The sequence below is a fragment of the Cyprinus carpio genome, chromosome A23, assembly GCF_018340385.1.
Source record: "Cyprinus carpio isolate SPL01 chromosome A23, ASM1834038v1, whole genome shotgun sequence".
Lineage (NCBI taxonomy): Eukaryota > Metazoa > Chordata > Actinopteri > Cypriniformes > Cyprinidae > Cyprinus > Cyprinus carpio.
Window position 1 is genome coordinate 22,094,324 of NC_056594.1, and position 19,621 is coordinate 22,113,944.

Here is a 19,621-nt window from a genome sequence, read left to right on the forward strand (position 1 = left end):
CGTCGGTTAGATCCGGGGAGTTTCTCTTCGCGGAGTCTCGAATCGCATCAGTGGGCGACTGCAAACACACGCAACCTCCTCTCAGCCGCTCCTGCCCGCCGTCATCAGGGACAAAAAGCACCAGCAATCACTCACCACACCTGGATCTATCTCTTAAAGCCGTGTATTTCCACCTGATGTGAGAGAGTGTTTTGCAGGGAGCAGTGATGGGCGCGTTTGGAGTGATTCTGAGGAGTTTACATTGTATGGGACTCTACATCCAACTTAGTGCCAGTCTCAGACAAGCTGGAAGCGACGACGTGGAGAACCACATATCCAACAACGGTAAGATGTGTGGGCTCGATCCGGTTCTGTACTCGCACGTTCACGGGTTCGAGGTTCGTAAACGGCTGTCATTTGAAGCCGAACGGCACAATGATGGAGATGCGCAGAGCCGTTCATCACCAACACAACTGCACTGGGGTTATTGACAGGTGCTACCATGGTATCTGATGGTGATATCATGGTACTTTAAGGTACCACCTACAAAGAATACCATGGTATTGCCATCATTGGTATCAGGTGGTACCTTGGTATTGTTAGTTTGATATATTCATATACCAAGGTCCTTTAACGTACTTCAGACAATGCCTTGCCATATTGTAGTACCCAAAGCACAGCATTACCATGGTTTAAAACGTGGTGTTACCATTCACTAGATTTTTAACCTCGTAAAAACTCTTCTGGATGACTTAAGAATCACTGATGGTGTTAAATGCTGATTTATCCCATGGTACTGAATGGTTTTGTCAAATAATACCATGGTATAATCTTCATAGTAGTGTCCAGGAATATCATTCTGTGGCTTTTGAACCTTATGAAGAAGTACTATGGGTCAACGATGCTCTTTTTAAGGCATTTTAATGATTAACTTGGTAATGCTGTATTGAGATTGTCCAAAAACATAAAAATGAAAATGCTTAAAATGTTCATTTTTAATTGGACAATGTGTACTTTGATGAGAAATATACTGGTTTTCCAAGGTCCTGGTTGAAATTTGGTCTGTTTCATGACTTTTGATACCTAGATGGTATCAAATGATTAAAAATACCTTAATATTGGTATTTCAGTCATAGTTTTTATGGGTTATGCCATATGGCATAGTGTTTTTTTTACATTTATGTACTTAACCTCCCTCCTTTTTGGCCAAAGATGCTTGAGATTCTGGGTTTATAATTCTATAAATTGGCCTATTTGTTGTTTTCGTTGCAGAAAGAGAAAGGAAAAATCATTACGTGCATTTCAAGATTCTAGTCATACTGTAATTAGCCATAATTGTGGTGCCTGGATATTGAACACATTCTTCAAACTGTATGCAAATGCTCCTGGAAATGGAAAGGACTGTGTAAAATATGCTTATTCTGTATTCATTTAAGAAGTTTTGGCAATTGTGCGAACAAAAGATGACTGCTGCAATGAATAAATCAGTGCTGATGAACCCAGGCATGCGTCATGCTGATGAAAGAGTTCACACGGCGGATTGTGGGTCGCTCACCATGAAATTAAAGAGCTGAATTTGATCAGAGCCGATATTCATGAGGAATATTAAGAGGGCCAATACAGTAAGATCAGGAAAGCCATCTGAATGTTCTGGATTATTGGACATGCAGGCCTGGACGCTTGTATGATCTTGTGATGGATTTAGTGGACTATTGGCGAGATCAGACTGCAGTGGATTTAAACTAAGACTGTGTTTCCTTTAAATAGCTTTGACAGGTTATGGAAAGATTAGGAGGATCTTTATTTGTTGATTTGCCCAAGTTTTATTTATCAAATATGAATTTAGGCCCACTGAGTTCAATGGTCTTGGACGAAGGCTTGAAAATATATTACAATGCAAAAAAACAGTATATAATTGCTTTGTGTTTCCTTATGACTGGCCATATTTTGGTGAGATTCACCCAATTAGGTCAAGCAGAGTGTTTCTTAATTGTGTTGTAATTGTTCATTTTTTAGCGAAACATTTAAAGCCGAATTGCTTTCTGCGTCTCTGATGGACAGCTTGTGTTCAATACCTTTGCGTTCATTTTCCCGCCGCTGGGAATACCGTGGCCTTTGGTAACGAGGCTTAATTAATGTCAACAACAACTTAAAAGCTCTGTTTTCCTCTGACCTCACAGTAATGAAACAAAGAGCGCAGACCCCGCGGACCGCTCTCCGCAGCACAGCACACGTCAGATGAATAGCAATAGCGTAAAGACTAAAGAGGAATCTCATTTTCTACGGCAGTAGAGTTTTCTGTTCTAAACATCTCTGACTGTGTTTAGGTGCTGTCTTGAATACGTAGAAAATCCTATTCTATTAACAAAGTCATTGACTGGCCTGGTTTTTGTTTTGAATGTTTTTTATTGTTGATTTTTTTTATTGTTGTTTTTAAGAGTTTATTTTTCAAAAGAAAAGGCATTTATTTATTTATTAATTTTTTTTATTTATTCATTTATTTGCTTATTTATATTTATTTAGTTAAAATATTTTTTTATTTTTATTTAATATTACGTATTTTTATTTTTGTGGTTCTTTATAGGCTTTGAAATTTTGATTGTTGTTTTTCTTTTTACTTTTTTTTTCTTTTTATTTTTATTTTTTAAATATTTTTATTTTTTTTTTTTTTTTTTTTTTTTTTTTTTTTATCAGAATATTTATTTTATTTATTTAGGTTTTTCATACATTTCAAAGGTTGATTGCTGAATCTTAAAATCCTCAAAAACGACTCAGTTCTTCAGAATGTTTGTTTATCTGGTGTTTTTTCAGACTGCAGGTAGACGATGCGGGTTTAGACTTGTGCTAATCTCTCTGAACTGTCATTTCTTCAGCACTCGGTCTGATCAGGGAGCAGTGCTTTGTCTTCGTGTGTTCAGCGGTCTCACAGTGGACTGTCGTGTTCACCTCTCCTCTAATTCTCCACAGAGAGTTGTGTTTTTCCTCTCAGTGTGTGTTCGGGGGAAACGGTTGATCATGAGATGCTACTGAAGATCAAGGAACAGCAAGGATTGAGAAAGTCATTTCAGTAAAAGCTGTGGAAACATTGGAGATGCTTTTTTTTTTTTAATAGATGCTTAGATTTTTTGTGATACTGTCGCTTAATTGAAAGTTTGTAGAAACATTAACTGAAATATGAAGGTAAACATCAAATGTCTGAGCCATATTTCATGCCAAAAGCAGAAGAAAATTATATGTTTATTTTGCCAAAAATATTAAGTCTTATATATTAAGCTTATTTTTATGATCAGTATTTTTTAAAACAATGCTGTCTGGGCACATTGAGGTTTTACTTATTATTATTATTTTTTTTTAATTATTTTAAAATGACAAATAACCATTAATTAATTCAGTACAGCAAATACCACAACAGTGTGCATATACAAACATACTTTGCAAATTTAAATTTCATAATTTAATTTTTTTATTACACAGAATGAATGTGGGGGTTCTTAATAGGCAATAATGTCTTAAAATTTTGTTTATATATATATTTATATATATATATTTCATATATTTCTCTCTGTGTGCTAGTTGTGCTGTTCTGTCTCATTGTGATGTATTTAATGATATTTATATAATTTTTAATTTGCATAACTTATATATTAATTCTGTATTATTACACCACAAATCTGTGTGTGTGTGTTAAAACTGCAGCACATGTCCAATGGCATTTTTTAATAAGTTAGTTACTGGTTTGTTTACAGAAACAGCTGCAGTCAGCGAACACTAATAAGCATCAGCAGTGATGTGTTCATGAGACACACACACACACACACTTTATTTCTCCAGCCATCACTCAATCCAATGACCGCTGACATCACCTGCCGCTCGGGCAGATTTCTCTTCATTGGATGGCGCTTGCTCTTGTGAGCTGCGGTTCGATGCTCGTTCAGTGTTTTCTGCAGGTTTGCAGCTGCGTTTCAACATCACTGAAGCTGTTGATGTGGATTTTACAGCTGACTTCGAACACACACACACACACACACACACACACACACACACACACACATACACACAAGTTACCTCTGGAAAAAATGCAAGATGTAAGATCTGTTAGAAGAACACTGTGCACGTAAATCATAATTATGGAGCTTAATTTATTGTCTTAGTATTTTATATTTTATTGCATATTTCCATCATATTTTTATGATGATTAGCTAATTTACAGCTTCTAGCAGCATTTTATGTGCTATCCTTTGAAACTGCAGCATTTAATATAACAGGAAGTAGGGCTGCACAATTATGACAAAATTCATCATTGTCGATGAAATTGCGATTATTAATTAACGATTATTACAATTTACATTGAATGATGTTTATACCATTGTTTGAAGCAACTGCATGCCATAATTTCATATGAAAATAAACAAGCTGAAAACACTCTTAACTGAAAAAACATGTATTACTTTTCTATAGTATTAAGCCTCAGATGTCAATTATACATTGGATTGGTTTCTTCTTTAAATATAACCAATTTTTATTTAGTGTCATCATAAATCATGTGTTCATCCTCCATTTCTGATGCTTTGAGAGTGAAGAAAACATCTACATTTCTGGTAAGTTAATATTGTAACGTTATTCCCATTTTTATGGAGTGCACATTTCGGTGCATTAGTGATTGAGACGCACTCCTAGTGAGCCACCTACGTAGGCAGCATCCTAACTGAAGTGAAACCCTAATGAAAGCTCACACGTGAGTGATTTGAATAGTTCTTTATAGACAGCGTCTCATTAGCGCTCCGGGCCTCTTGAGAAGTGCACTAGAGCCCTGACTAGTGCTTAGCATTGATTACAGCAGAGGTTGAAGCTGGCGTGTTGCTAAACTAATGACATGCTGCTCGAATAATCATCGAAACAGACAGCACACAAATATTGGGTGCATTTTGGCTGTTTTTAATTTGAATTATTTTTTATGCATACTTTTTGGTGTTGAAATTTTCTTTTCTACAGAGCATACATGCATTTGGTTGGGAGTGCAACTATTATGCAGTTATTTTAGTACCATTTAGATGCTATTACAGTTTTTATTCAGAATCAGTTTTTATTTTAATGTTAAAGTTTTAGTAGAAATTTTAGCTTTTGTTTTTATATGTCAGTATAGCCTAGTTGTTACTCATTACAGTTTTAGTTATTTTACTTATTCAAGTTAAACTAACTTAAAATGAGAGGTTTTTATATTTTATTTTGTTTCAGTTAACATTTATTTTATTTCAAGTAACAAAAATGTTTGTATGGTTTTAGTTTCAGTTTTAGTTAATTATAGTAATAAAATACTGTCACGATAGGCAGCTCACTAGGTTTCGAATCTGGGTTATTATAATTAAAATAAATATAATTCGTATACAGTATAACATATAAATCTAATTAATTAAAACCATGAAAAAATATACTAGAAAAAAGTTGTTACTTGAAACATTAACAAAAAAAAAAAAAAAAATTATTTCAACTAGTTGTCAAAGCAACATTTCTCATTTTCATTTAGTTTAACTTGATGTACTAAAATAACTAACTAAAACTAAAATAAATAAATAATAAAAACTATATAGACATTAAAACAACTATAATAAAAATTACAAAAACACAACAAATTGCTAAAACTTTAACTTAAATGAAAATTAAATTGAAAATTATATATATATATATATATATATATATATATATATATATTAAAAAAATAGTATCTTAATAAATATCACTGTTTAGAGCAGGATTTTAGGTTGAATTTAATGAAGATGTGGCATCTGAATTGAATAAATGTATTATTTATTGTAATATTTTATGATGTATTATATATATATATATATATATTTGTATATGTGTAGGTGATGTGCATCATAGTTTCACAATATCTATTTTATGATGATTAACTCATTCTGTTACAGTTTCCGACAGCATTTTAAGTGCTGAGTGTTTTATGTGTTATGACTCATTAATGTGACAGGAATTAGAGGTTATCTGATTAGAGTGGCCAGTTTAACGTTTGTGTGTTATATGAGTGGTTTTAAGCATCTTTGTAATATTGAGACTAGTATAAATGTACGGCGTTCACTGTGAGTCAGACTGTAGCTTTGGTTTAGTCGAGGAGGTTTTTAGCTCTCCTTCACTTCAGAAATGTGTCTTAAATGCTCGCTTTCTTCAAAGACTCAGGCCTTCTGGAGACGGTAGAGAGGCTTTTGAGTCAGGATTTTGTTTGGTTTGTTCGTGTGTTTTTTGTGTAGTTTGAGGTTTGTTTTTATTTTTTTGTTTTTTTGGTTTGTTTGGTGTTCAGACAGTCTGAAAAGAGACGCTCATTTATATCACTTAACAAGAATCAATCCGTTAACATTTTGCTGGACCACCGCGTCTCTCTCTCGCTCTCTTTCTTCTAAAATCTATAAATGTCTTTCTTTCTGTGCCTCCCGTCTCTTTCGGTTCATTTCTCTCTGTTTCTGGTGTTCGTCAGACATCTAAGTGTGCGATTACATCTGGACGGTGTCATTTTTTCAGCGTTTGCTCATCTGTGGCGTGAAGCTAAAACATTCCCCGTCGACATCCAGCAGATGCTTTGCGATGTTTGTGATGTGGATTGTACATGAATCATCTCTTCGGATGATTGTATCGAGGATCTAAACAAGATCAAATCGATGTTTTGGAACTTTGAGATTCACATGTTCTTGATTGGACAGGATTTATAGAAGATGTTTACATGAGATGTGCCTTGCGTATAAAAATATCAATTAAATGGAACCTACACATGTGTATTATCTTTAACTTAACATGCTGACTTAAAAACCCTAAATTAAAAAAAAAAAAAAATGTAATTAGAAATATATTAAAAATTATACAATTTCAAATAAAATATACTTAACATTTATGTTTTAAAATGAATAAGAAAAAGAAGCATTTCTTTTGTTGGTATCTTTCTGTTTTTCATTATTACCTTTTTTTGTTTGTTTTTTGTTTTTTTACTTAAGTTACATTAAAAACCCTGTATTTTTACATTTTGAGCCCATTTTACTGCAAAAACTGTTTCACAGCTAAAGCACCACTGCTGAAATATAAAAAACTCTAAATCATCTAAAATAAAAAAAATATAATTGAATATATGTACACACACATACACATACACATACTCTTAATACACACAAACTATAATAAATAAAATATGAAAAATAAGCATTTGTACTTTGTTTTTATTTATTTTTTTAACTTTTTTATGCTACATTAAATCCCTTTTAACATTTTCAGACCATTTTACCATGCAAACTGTTAAAAGCACAACTAAAGCATGCACAAAATCATATAAAATAAGAAATTTTTATATATATATTAGTAGTAGTAAAAATATTTTTACTTCATATTTTTATATTTTTATATAAAAATATTATATGTAAGTAGTTTAAAAGTAAAAAAGTAATAAACATTGTTTTGTTCGTCTTTTCTTTCTTTTTCTTTTTTCCCTTTCTATCATTCTTTCTTTCTTTTTTCTTTGTTTCTCTCTCTCTCTCTCTGTCTCTCTCTCTCTCCCCCTCTGTGTTCTCAAGCAGCTTGTGTTTCAGTCTTTCTTCTCTTTGTGACCGCCATCTTCCCCTCCTGCCTTGATGTGAAGAGTAAAGACAGAGGCGAGCGCGAGCTGAATTCTCCTCAGTGGAGAGACAGCTTATCTCACATTAGACACATTTCTGCCAGGCTGGCCGTCGCACACCTCCCGGGGAGCCGTTGGCAGCGACCGTCTGCTGGCACACATGAGCCGTTGGACTCCACATCCTCTCCAAACAGATCTGGAGGCGCTCGCACACGCTCCCCAGCTCGTCTTCCTCCTCGGCGCCGCTCTTTTGTTTGCCTTCGAGTGCTGAATCCACAGGAAACGAGGATGAAGACAATCTGGTGGCATTTGGACGTCAGGGTTAATTGAGGGGCATGTTGGGACTCGATGGCGACAGAACGGGACAAATGAAGATGCGAAATGTTAAATAACCCTGTTTAATTAGCTGTGTTTACAACTCAAGATTCACTCGCTCAGCTCAGTTACCTGAGCTCTGTCCAAACACTTGTGCCGCCACCTGGGTCTCAGTCTCACACGGCCAACACCGTCTGATGGCCGTTACACATCAAATATAGCAAGAGTTTCATTGAAACGACAAGCTCTAATCTAATTGGCTGACTTTACAAGAATTATTTTATATAAGTGTGTGTGTATGTTTAAAATAATTATACATAAGTAAATGAAAAAAAAAGTCAAATTTAAATGTAAAGTAGTTATATATTTAACTATTTGTATTATATACAGGACTCGCAAAATTTCGAAATCCCTGGCAGCCCTTTAGGCAGGCACAGTCTTCAGATTTTAGTAGCCCGAGATGAATTTCTAGGATAAAAAAATTGAATTCTAGGCTTTTATGACCCTTTTTTAAGACTTACACAAATAAAATTAATACCGTATGAGTGGGGCAGGGAAATATTGTAACATATTAAAGCATAAAATTACATGATTTACAATTCAGATACAGGTTTTCACAAAACAAAAAGTCTTATAAAATGATAGACATCACATTTCAGGCTTTAAACCATTTTTAAGAAAAGGGATGAGTCATATGAATTATTATATTCATTTTAAACGTATATATGACAATGTGTCTTACTGTCTTAATTATTTAGAATTTTAAAAAGCACATTAGCTTCTTGTTGATCCACTGGTTCACATTAATGGTTTGTATTATGCGTTGTGTATGTTGGTTGATTTTATGGTTGGTTTTTAAGATTGGTATGTGGGATTAGTGGGTGTACTTACTGAAAATGCAAATTGAAAATGAGCATTTTTATCAGGCTCCTATGGTTGGGTTCAGTAATCTTTTAATAGGTAATAGGTCTTTTTCGTTGCCATTAAAGTGAAATAACTGAACATAAACATAGGAGCCTGATAAAAATGCTAATTTTAGAAGAAAATTTCTGACAGCACTTGGAAGCTTTTGCATTTAAAGTCTTCATATATATATATATATATATATATATATATATATAAATATAATGTAAATATAATGTAAATATATATGTTTGTGTGTGTGTGTGTGTGTGTGTGTGTGCATGCTGTTTAGGTAGGTTGCTCACACATTTTGTAGTGTATAAGTGTGCCTTTACTCATTAAATTATAAAAACTGATCAATGATTAGTCGTTCAGATGCTCTCCTCATGTGATGTGCATCAGATATTGTTGTCTGTGCTGGTTTGAGACTGTGTATGGATACAGTAGCAGGAAGATGTTTGTTGTCAGGCGTGGGTGTAGTGGAGGCGCTTGCCATCTCTCGCTTCATGTGTTTGTTTATTCATTTGGTTGCCGTTGCGTTAAATAATTCATCTCTCTGCCCCTCTCCTCTGCTCTCCGCTCAGTTTAATGATTCTCCAGCACTGTGTGTGTGTGTGTTTCGCTGGTTTCTCCATCATATATGTGCATGTTGAATGCATTAAGCTACAAACACAGCTGGAGATCTGTGTGTGTGTGACCTGCGGGCGATGGGCAGCACGGGCCGCCCGCTGAGATATCACACATGCTGGAGTGTCTCTCCGGGCCTGACGAATGTAGGACGGCCGGTTCTGTGATAATCACACACACACTTCATCTCTCGCCATCTCATTGAAAACTGCTGCTGCTCAGAGTGATGTGATGAAACCAAAAAACAAATTGGTATCATTTCCCGTCCTCATTATCCTTATAGGTTAAAAGGCAGAAAGTGTTTTAGGAAATTTCAGTAGCACTTCTATATGAAGTCTGTGCATGATGGCTTATCGCATTGCATTATTTTAGTGCTATACATTTTTTTGTAATGTAATGGTACAAAACAAATGAAAATATTTTCCTATTGATGGTTCCACCTTTAAAATGAAATGCATTTGAATGCATGCTGTAACACCTGACATTGGGTGTTGAACATGCATTAGAATCAGTGTTATTTTAGTAATAACAGTACTGTATTGTTATTAATAATACAGTACATTGTGCCCTAGTTTTATAGATTTTTTTTTTTGCAGTGTAGTAGTTATTTATATTTTCATATTTTTGATAAGCTTTTGTCTTTTTTATTAGTTTTATTTTTTAAGTATTGTATTTAGCTTTTATTTTGTATTTTAGCTTTAGTCATTTTAGTACTTCAACTTTTAAAAATTTGAACTTTTAAAAATGTTTTAAAAAACATTTTATTTTATTTTATTTTATGGAATGAAAATTAATTTTAGATTTAGTTAGCAATAATAACATGGAGTGTGTATAGTACATCCACGTGATTCGTGTGTTATGCCTTTATTATTTTAAGCTTTTTTAATTAATTTATTTTTATTACATTTTTAGTTTAATCTTAGTACTTTAGTTACTTTAGTTTACTTTTAAGTTACTAATATGTATATTTTACTTTATTTTTTATTTTTTTTAATTTAGTTAATTTAGTTTACTTTTAAGTTACTAATATGTATATTTTACTTTAGTAAACAGGCAAATATATAGGCATTATGGAAATACCTTTATGAGGAATTATGTATACAAGCTTCAAATTAATTGTTTCCTAAAGAAAATCCAGTAGTGTGTTCTATATTTTGGGAACCACCAAATGTGTTTTATTATTAATTCTGGCTGCCGTATGTACCAGAAGTGTGTAATATATTATCACCCTGGTGCTTTCAGATCCATAACAGCATTTTCACTGGTAATTTATCATTTAAATGCATGCAGAAAAAGTGTTAGGATATGCTTAAAACAGCTCAGTAGTAGTGAAAAGTGCAGAAAAGTGCGATCATAAACTCGCATTGAGAAGAAGAGTCTTAGTGACATCCAAACAAACCACTAACCGTATAATGGAAGGTGTTTTATTTCGTCTTTGGCTCATTATCTCGTCCGCTGTTTGTTCCAGAGCCTCTTTTGCAGTGAATCATGACGTGTTTGGTGTGGCCGCAGGGCCGGAGACATGCTTGTTTCTGCGGCTGGGGCGTCTCTTTTTCTCCTAGTGCTTGTCCCGTGATATTATGCTATAGATTGTGGTTTATGAGGCGTTTCTGGAGAGAAATGTGAGATGATTTGAGGCACCTGGGGGCTGAGGCAGCCGCTCGTGAAGAGATCACTGGTCACTGACAGGTCCGTCGGGATGAGAGCGATGCTTTACGCTCATGCTGTCTTCTGCAACAAGACATGTTTACAATGTGAGAGGACGTGAACCGTCCGTGAGATTCACCCCTGAGATATGATTCAAGCGCCGTTCACTGTCACTTAAAGCTGCAAGATGCTTGTGTAAAACTAAGTTATGTCTGTTTTTCGTACAAACATTACATTATAAATTGATTTGCCATTAAATGTATCCATAATGGCATATTGAGGATTTCTGTTTTTATATTTGGGTGATTCATATGTATTTCATTCAATAAAATGGTACATTCAACCCTGGTTTCTAAAGCTAGATTAAGTGCTATGACAGGATCAACGGGGCAAAAAATACAAACATTAGATAGTATTTATGAGTGAATGAGTAAGTAAAAGAGATATTGAATGAGAATGAGACAAGTCAATAATAGATGCCAAAATATTCATGCTGGCTTACAGTATATTAATAATGAAAGTTTTTACAGAATATGTTGGATATATTTGATATTTGATTGCGTATATTCAATTTTTTTTTTTTTTTTTTTTTTTATTTTTTTTTTTTTTTTTTTTTTACACTATTATTCAAAAATTTGGGGCCAGTAAGATCTTATTTTATATGATATATATATATATATATTTATTCAGCAAGGATATATGAATTATTAATGTATTCAGCAAGGATGCATTAAATTGATCAAAAGTGACAGTAAAGATATTTATAGTGTTATAAAAGATTTCTATTTCAAATAAACGCTGTTCTTTTGAACATTCTAATCATCAAAGTATCCTGAAAAATAAAATGTATCACAGTTTCCATAAAAATATTGTGCAGCACAACTGTTTTCAACATTGATAATAATCAGAAATGTTTCTTGAGCAGCAAATCATCATATTAGAATGATTTCTGAAGATCATGTGACACTGAAGACTGGAGTGAACTATTTTTAATTGTAAAAAATATTTCACAATATTACTGCTTTTACTGTATTTTTGATCAAATAAATTCAGCCTCTGTGAGCATAAAAAATTATATTTCTGAGCCAATCTTTTGAACAGCAAGACTGCAGTTAGCTTTTAATATGAATATGAAAATAAATTAATTTAATTTTGGATGTTGTTTGCTTTGCTGGGTCTTTTATAACTTAAAAATGTTTATTTCATATGTTTTTTATTTTTTTTTCAGCCAGAATAACATCATTTATCCATTAGATGTGAGCTCATAAATTTTCACACTCACTCGTTCATGAAAAGTGAGCGTTCCGTCAAAAAGTCGGTTTATTTCGTATGGCTCATTAGTGAAGTCAGTTCTGATGAATCTTTTGTGTGTTTGTGTATGCCGTCCTCTCCTGATGTGTGGCTGAATATTGAAAGTGACACACTTTCCTTCTCTGTTATTCTTCTTAATACAGCGAAGCCAATTCATTCTCCTCTCTCAGCTTTTGTCTTTCTGCCACACAGCCCGAGCGCTTTTAAAGCCTCAATCTAACGCTAATGTTCTTTGTGTCACTCTCACGCTGAGAAGATATGAAATAATTAAGTCTAATTTGCACAGCACTACTTAAGGATAGATTCAGTTCTTAAGTCTTTTTCAAAGTTTTTATCTGAAAACGCTGATGTTCATCTGGACATTCATGACAAATGCATGAGTTTGTTTGTAAAGGGATAGTGCAGCCAAAAATTAAACTTCAGATGCTGTTCTTTTCCATATAATGTTTGTTTAGGATGTCATGACTGCTGTGTATATACAGCATGCAGAATGCATGATTACTTATTAGATCTATGTTCGTACTTAAAATTGTGAAAGATTTTGACTTACTTTGTAAATAAATAGGTATAGTCAACAGGAACTGTAAAGCTCAAAAATACATAAAAGCAACGTTAATGTATTATAAAATTGCATTTTGAACTGTATTTGTTAGTGAACTGTTGTGTTTCAGAAAACGTATTTGTTAATTATGCAAAAGTGTGGAAGCTTATTTCCAGCATGAAATAAAAAAAATAAAGGTAATTGCAAATTCTTATTTTCTCAAGATGTTAGGCCTAATTAGCAATTGCAACATTTGAACTTGCAATTCTGAGAAGTAAAAGTCTGAATTGTGTGATAAAAACTCACAAAAAACACACTGAATTTTCTTTTTTTTTTCCTTTTTTTTCCGCCATGAAAAAAGTTAATAAAAAAATAAATTTTGACTTTGTCTCACAATTCAGACTTTTTTCTCACAATATTTTAATTCACTATTGCAAAATATACACTTGCAAATCACTGAAATTTTTTTTTTAATTTGTGACTTTTTATCTTATAATTCTGACTATTTTTCACAATTCTCAGAAAAAATGTCAGAATTGCGAGATATAAACTCGCAATTACGAGAAAACAGTCAGAACTGTGTAATGAAAGAGTTGTAATTAACTTTATTTCGTAGTGGAAACAAACACAATTCAGACTTTTTTCTCACAATTCTGGGGAAAAAAATAATTGCAAAAGTGTTAAATCGCAGTTACAGAAAACTCACACTTCTGAGAAGAAAAGTGTCAAACTTGCAATTGTGAGGAAAAGAACTATATTTAGTATTTTCGCCACAAAATAAAAATAATGTTAACTGCAGCTTTTTGTTCCCCCAAATTCTGACTTTTTCTCGCAATTCTGAGTTTGTAACTTACTTATTTCAGACTTTTTTCTTAGAATTGCAAAAAAAAAGAAAAAGAAAAAAAAAGTTAGAATTGTGAGATAAACTCAGAATTGCAAGAAAAAAATTTAATTGTTTTGTGTTTTCCTCACAGAATATATTTTTTTTTAAAGTTAATTACAGCATTTTATCTCACAATTCTGATTGTGTTTATCGTAAAATCTGAATTCACTGTTCTGATTTTTATCCCATTGAATTGTGAAAAAAGTGTAAGATAAGAAGTCGCAATGACCTTTTTATTAATTTTTTATTCAGAACCAGAAATAAGCTTCCATACAAGTCTCTGTGCAGCACTTTTGTGTGTGTGTGTAGTGGAGTAAATATTTAGATAAATGCTGCTATTTATCATGGTTTTATGTTTCCAACATGCCGCCCACCTCACAGCTTTACTCCCAAACAAATTTGTTACAGTCATTAATTTAAAAATGCTTTGTGAATCAGTTCAGATGGATCATTAAAAAGAACCAATGATTCAGGGTGTGTAAATGATGACTGTTTTGATCATTTTTGGTTTATTAATCTTTAAAACAAGAGGTCTTCTTTCTTTCTTCTTTTCTTTCTTTTTTTGCATGCTTTCTGTCTCTCTCTTGCGTGCTGTCTTTCTTTCTTTCGTTCTCTCTCTCTCTGGCGTGGTTATCGGTGTGGCAGCTGCATCTGTCTAGTTTGGTTGCGTTCATGGGAAGGTTGCACATGTCCTCCCGCACCGCGTCGTTTGTCAATGTCACGCTGAATGGGGCGAGAGCAGAAACGGAAACTCGCCCCGCTTTGTTCAGCTTCCTGGACTGTATGTTTTCCAAAAAGCCTGTGCTGATCCTCAGGTGCTGGAGCAGAAAGACGCCGATGAGCTAATCTTCCAGAGACGCTCCTGCCTCCTGATCCCAGACCAGCCTCAGCGCTGCTTATGGAAAGTCAGCGGTTTAGAATGCTTAAGGTGTCTTTGAGCCAAATCACGAATGTTTTCCACACTTTTGATTTCAGCTCATGGGAATTATTTACCCCATGGAGGAAAAATGTCTATTTAGGATTTCATGAATCAGCACAATGATGCTAGAGTGTTCTGTGTGGTTGCCAGGGTGTTACTATGCTGTTGCTAAGCTCTTCTGACTAGGTGTTTGCATTCCTGCTATGCAGTTGCTTAGGGTGGGGTGGTTTCTAGGGTATACTGGGTGGTTGCCAGGGCATTGTTATGCCATTGTTAAGGTGTTCTGTTTGAGTGTAAGTGGTTGCTAAGTGGTTTCTAGGGTGTTCTGGGTGGTTGCCAGACTGTTACTATGCGGCTGCAAAGGTCTTATGGGTGGGTGTTTGCATTCCTGATATGCAGCAGGTAGTGTGGGATGGTTTCTAGGGTGTTCTGGGTGATTGCCAAGGCATTGCTATGCCATATCTAAGGTGTTCTGTTTGGATGTGTGCAGTTGCTAGGGTGGGGTGATTAAATGATTTCTAGGGTGTTCTGTCAGAGTGTTGCTATGTTGTTTCTATGGTGTTCAGGAGGCCTTGCATTCCTGCTTTGAAGTTGCTAGAATGAAAAAAAAAACACAATAGAAATCATCACAGAAATTCTTATGGTTTCCATTAAAACAATTACAAAATTCCTTTTTGTAGTGTGTTTTGGCCATTATTCCAGGAATTACTGTTGTTCTATTTTTTCCCCATCTGCCAGATTACATCCAACCAATAGAATCCATCAAATACCAGTAGACACCATTATAGTTTCCATTAAAGCCAATATAATTCCCATTATAACCCTTAAATCCATTAAATTTTCTATTGGGTTTTGGGAGGTGTTCTATTGTTTGTTTGTTTTTCAGCATGGGATATTATAATGGTATTACTACTTTTACAGAATTTACTTAATTACTGAATTTCACAGAAAAGATTAGTTTATTTTCTGCAAATAAAGAACTGTATTACTTCAGTCAATTATTAAAGTATTACATAGGTTACATAGGCTGATTTATAAATTTTTCAGCATTTGGGATTTTAAGAACTAGTGTACTGAATGTTTCATTTCATCCAAGTGAAATTAGCAAAGCAGTTAGACTGAATTTACACTTGTTTTAAACGCGGAGCCAGGTGCGAGTTGCCACAGGTTGCGTGTGTGCATCAACCTTGTCCTTATTGCCAGATGCGCTCGTGGAGACGTTCGTTGTGGACCCGCGTGCGAATTTAACCGAGACAAGCTGCGTGTATGCGGTGTAAATGGCTCCTCCGTGAGACGCGGCAGAGAGGAGCGAGTATGAGAAGAATTCAGAGACACTTTGAGAGGCTTTGTGTGCGGTCTTCTGAATTGGGAATAGCGAACATGCATTATAAACTTATTTCAAATTAAAATCTGTTGGGGAGATAAAATGTGCAATATAATGTTCATGTACTAATAATAACATCTAAGAATGTATTTTTTATTCTCCAGTACTGAAAGCAGAACCGATAAGGGAGCTCTTGATATGTCTTGTGACACAGCTCTTGCAAAAGGGAGCTCTTGATATGTCTTGTGACACAGCTCTTGCAAACACAGCCTTTGTAACACAGTTTTTCTTTAGTAATAATTTACTGCCCTAACTATCGATCTGACCCTGTAGATGCCTAATCACACACATTCTCTCTCCCGCTTTTTTGATGTTTTTTTTTTTGTTTGTATTTTTTATGGTGGGCGTTTATGCAGTTGGCTAGAGCAGAGCTGATTGGGGAGAAATGATAAATAGCTCACTCTATTGGTTAGTAAGGCTGCCACTCAAGGCTGGCAGCCATGCATATGCTCTGGAACAGAGAAATATCGCGTTCCACATCGCAGCCTTTACGATTAGCCAAACCGCAACGTCTCGCAAATCGTGATTGCGATTCTATCATTGATTATAATAAGTTCTATTGTATTTTGTTGCGTGGCGCCACTCTCGTCCGGTGTAGACACAATGTAAGTTAATGTCACTTTCTGATGCTGTGTTTGAATTTTCATGCCACATTATTTGAAATTAGTGCGGGCCAAACATTTGGGCTGCCTATTGAGGAACCCTGATCTAAACCATTGCATGGCGTTGTGAGGAATCCAGTTTGAGTTTGTCGATTGTATGTAGTTTTGTGTCAGCTGGTCCCAGCAGGTCTGTGTCTTCATGCGCTGATAAAGAGATTAGACGTGAAGCACAGATATGTGTGAACACAGCCCGTCCTCTGATCACTATCGCTGTCATATCTCTCGGTCTGTGGGTGGCTGGATGCTCTCAAGTGGCTGTGCTGTTGTGGGCGGAGAGATGAGAGACGTCTTCATTCATCTGTCACACATTAGCTTTGCTTTATGCTTCAGCATTGTAGAGTTTGTGATTCAGTTTGATTTGTCATAAAGTCCAGAGTTTTGACTGTCATAAATTCCAATTTACAGATCATTCTTGCCAAGAATTGCCCTGTTTTGTTTGTTTGTTATCTATGTATCTAATTAAAAAGATTTTTGTTTTTTTGCACTATAAAGTAATTTCCCAGACACTGTGTGGGAGTTTGAGCTGATTTCAGTATCAGTATCTGACCTTTTATTGATGCACTTTATTATATTATATAAGGTCATGTCAACCGTGAGTCTTACAAAACAGCAAACACAAAAAACTCCAGCGCTTGTCTTTTCTTCAGCATTTGATGAAGCTGTTTAATTCTCGCTGCTTCATTTCTCATACCACTGCCCTCCATCAACACACAGATGTTCCTCAGATGGAAATGATGGGGCTCTTTTGGGTTGATGGTGAATAACTGTCATCTGTGCTTCGCTCGGGTTTGCTGTTGTCATGGATACATCAGATCAAATCCTCACCAATAGCGAGTTCAAAAAAGGCATCCGGAATTGTGAAGTTTCTTGAAAACTATCCTTGTTTCGCAAAAGATTGCTCTTTCTTGGGTCGTGAGTGTCTGCAGTCCTCATAAAGCACACAATGGCTCGGCAGTGAAAGCTGACTGTTTAACAGCACGCCTTTAACAATTAACGATTGAATGAGGTTAACGATTACAGTGACAGTACAGACGTGTGCTTTTATAGTGTCAATCACGTCCATACGAAAACCTGGCAGCACAAAACCATTAACACTCTTTATTTAAGAATGAGAAAATTGTAGGTAAGAGACTATAGGCAATAACATTGTTTTTCATGCACTGGTCGATTTTGAGACTAAAAAGAAAACATCCAAAATACACTTTTATTGTATTTTGTCTGTTTGCGTCTGTAGATTAAAATTTCAATAGATATCTTTAAAAGTTTTCTCCTCCACTTCAGCAGCACTTGCATACACCAAACTTAACAGTTTTGTTCCTATTAGAGCTGAAACAACTAATCGATTTAATCGATTAAAATCGATTATTAAAATAGTTGTCAACTAATGTAGTAATCGATTCGCTTTGCTAAATAATTTTTATTTGCCGTAAGCGGCTCACTTTCGTGCATATTTTAAATCTGTGGTGACCAAAGTGTGGCAGTAATGAGCCACCGGAGGTTTTACTCAGCCAGTACAGCAGGAGAAGTAGCGAATAGCCAATAGCTGGCCTCGTTTTATGTCCCGTGCTTCCCGCACAGCGTCTCTGCAGCATTCAGCGTGATGGGTGAGGCAGGCGGCAGTGGGAGTAAGCTCGAGAAAAAAAAGAAAAAAGCGGAAGATAAAACTAATCGGACGAAGTCATCCAAAGTGTGGAGAGCAAAAAGAGAGCAAGCCTAACTGTTAAGCCCTGAACATTTGGACATGTTGACCTTTTTGCACTGCAATGCAAAGTTTTTCTCAAATAATGATGTGAATAGTGTTCTGCCTCATTTCCCACAGGTAGTTGAATCCTGTCAGTTCAGGCATAAGCTGTTTTGTTAACATTTTATCGCTTTATTACATTTTTGAATTTTGCACTGTTATAAGGACCACTACATATTTAAATCCGATGAAAATCACAGTGTGCAAAAGACTTTTATTTGTGTAGATTCTGCAGTACAATGTTGTTTGCAAATGTTTAGTCGTAAAAGCTTGATAACATTGCTTTTTAACAATTAACATTTAAAGCTTTGTCGTTTACCAGTTCATAATTCAGTTATGCAGCCTAATTATGACTGACTGAGAGAGGTTAATGTTTAAATGTATTTGAAATGCACTTTTTTTCTAAGTATTCACTGCTCTTTTTCACACAGCAGGTTTTTTGTGTGTGTCCAATTTTTTTTTCTGGACAACCTTCTGATGGATTTTACTTTAATTTTACTTTAAAATGTGAGTTCCATTCAGGTTTCATGCCATTGGCACTTTATTCGAAGGATTGTTTACAATTTCACACCATAAGCTATAAAGCTGTTTCCCAGGTATAAGCTGTGTGTTTACAGGAAAAAAATAATAAAATGCAATTTACTGCAATTTTAATTCTGTTTTATTCTTATTCTTCGTGATAATATGTTCTGAAAGATTCCTTATAAGCTTTGGTTCGGGATATTAAACTACTTTAGGAGCCCTAAGGACTGCCATGGTGAAAACATTATTTGAAATCTCCTTGTGAAATTTGCTAGAGTATGTATGGGTCAGTGTTTTGATTGCAGAAGAGTTCGACAAAGGATAACTAACACATAATAAAACACAACTCCAGGTGGGAAATATGTTTTTGATGAGGATATGACAATGCAAAATGGTTAAAATCTCTAAAAAAGTCTATGTTGAATGAATAAAGACCCTTTGTTAATAATTTACTTGGGGAAAAAATGGGCAAAACTAAAAATATAAGTACATAAACCGATTCATCGATTAATCGTAAAAATAATCGACCGATTAATCGATTATCAAAATAATCGTTAGTTGCAGCCCTACTCCACTTCAGC

At 34.8% G+C, this 19,621-nt stretch overlaps 1 protein-coding gene across 1 annotated transcript in view; it reads left to right on the top strand.

The window, feature by feature from the left end:
* The window catches only part of LOC122135122 (V-set and transmembrane domain-containing protein 2-like protein), a 46,668-nt gene continuing 27,047 nt past the window's right edge, over positions 1 to 19,621 (top strand). Inside the window, exon 1 of the mRNA XM_042713611.1 lies at positions 1 to 324. Within this exon, the coding sequence (XP_042569545.1) occupies positions 207 to 324 (118 nt within the window). The 5' untranslated portion in view covers positions 1 to 206. The remainder of the gene's footprint in view (positions 325 to 19,621) is intronic.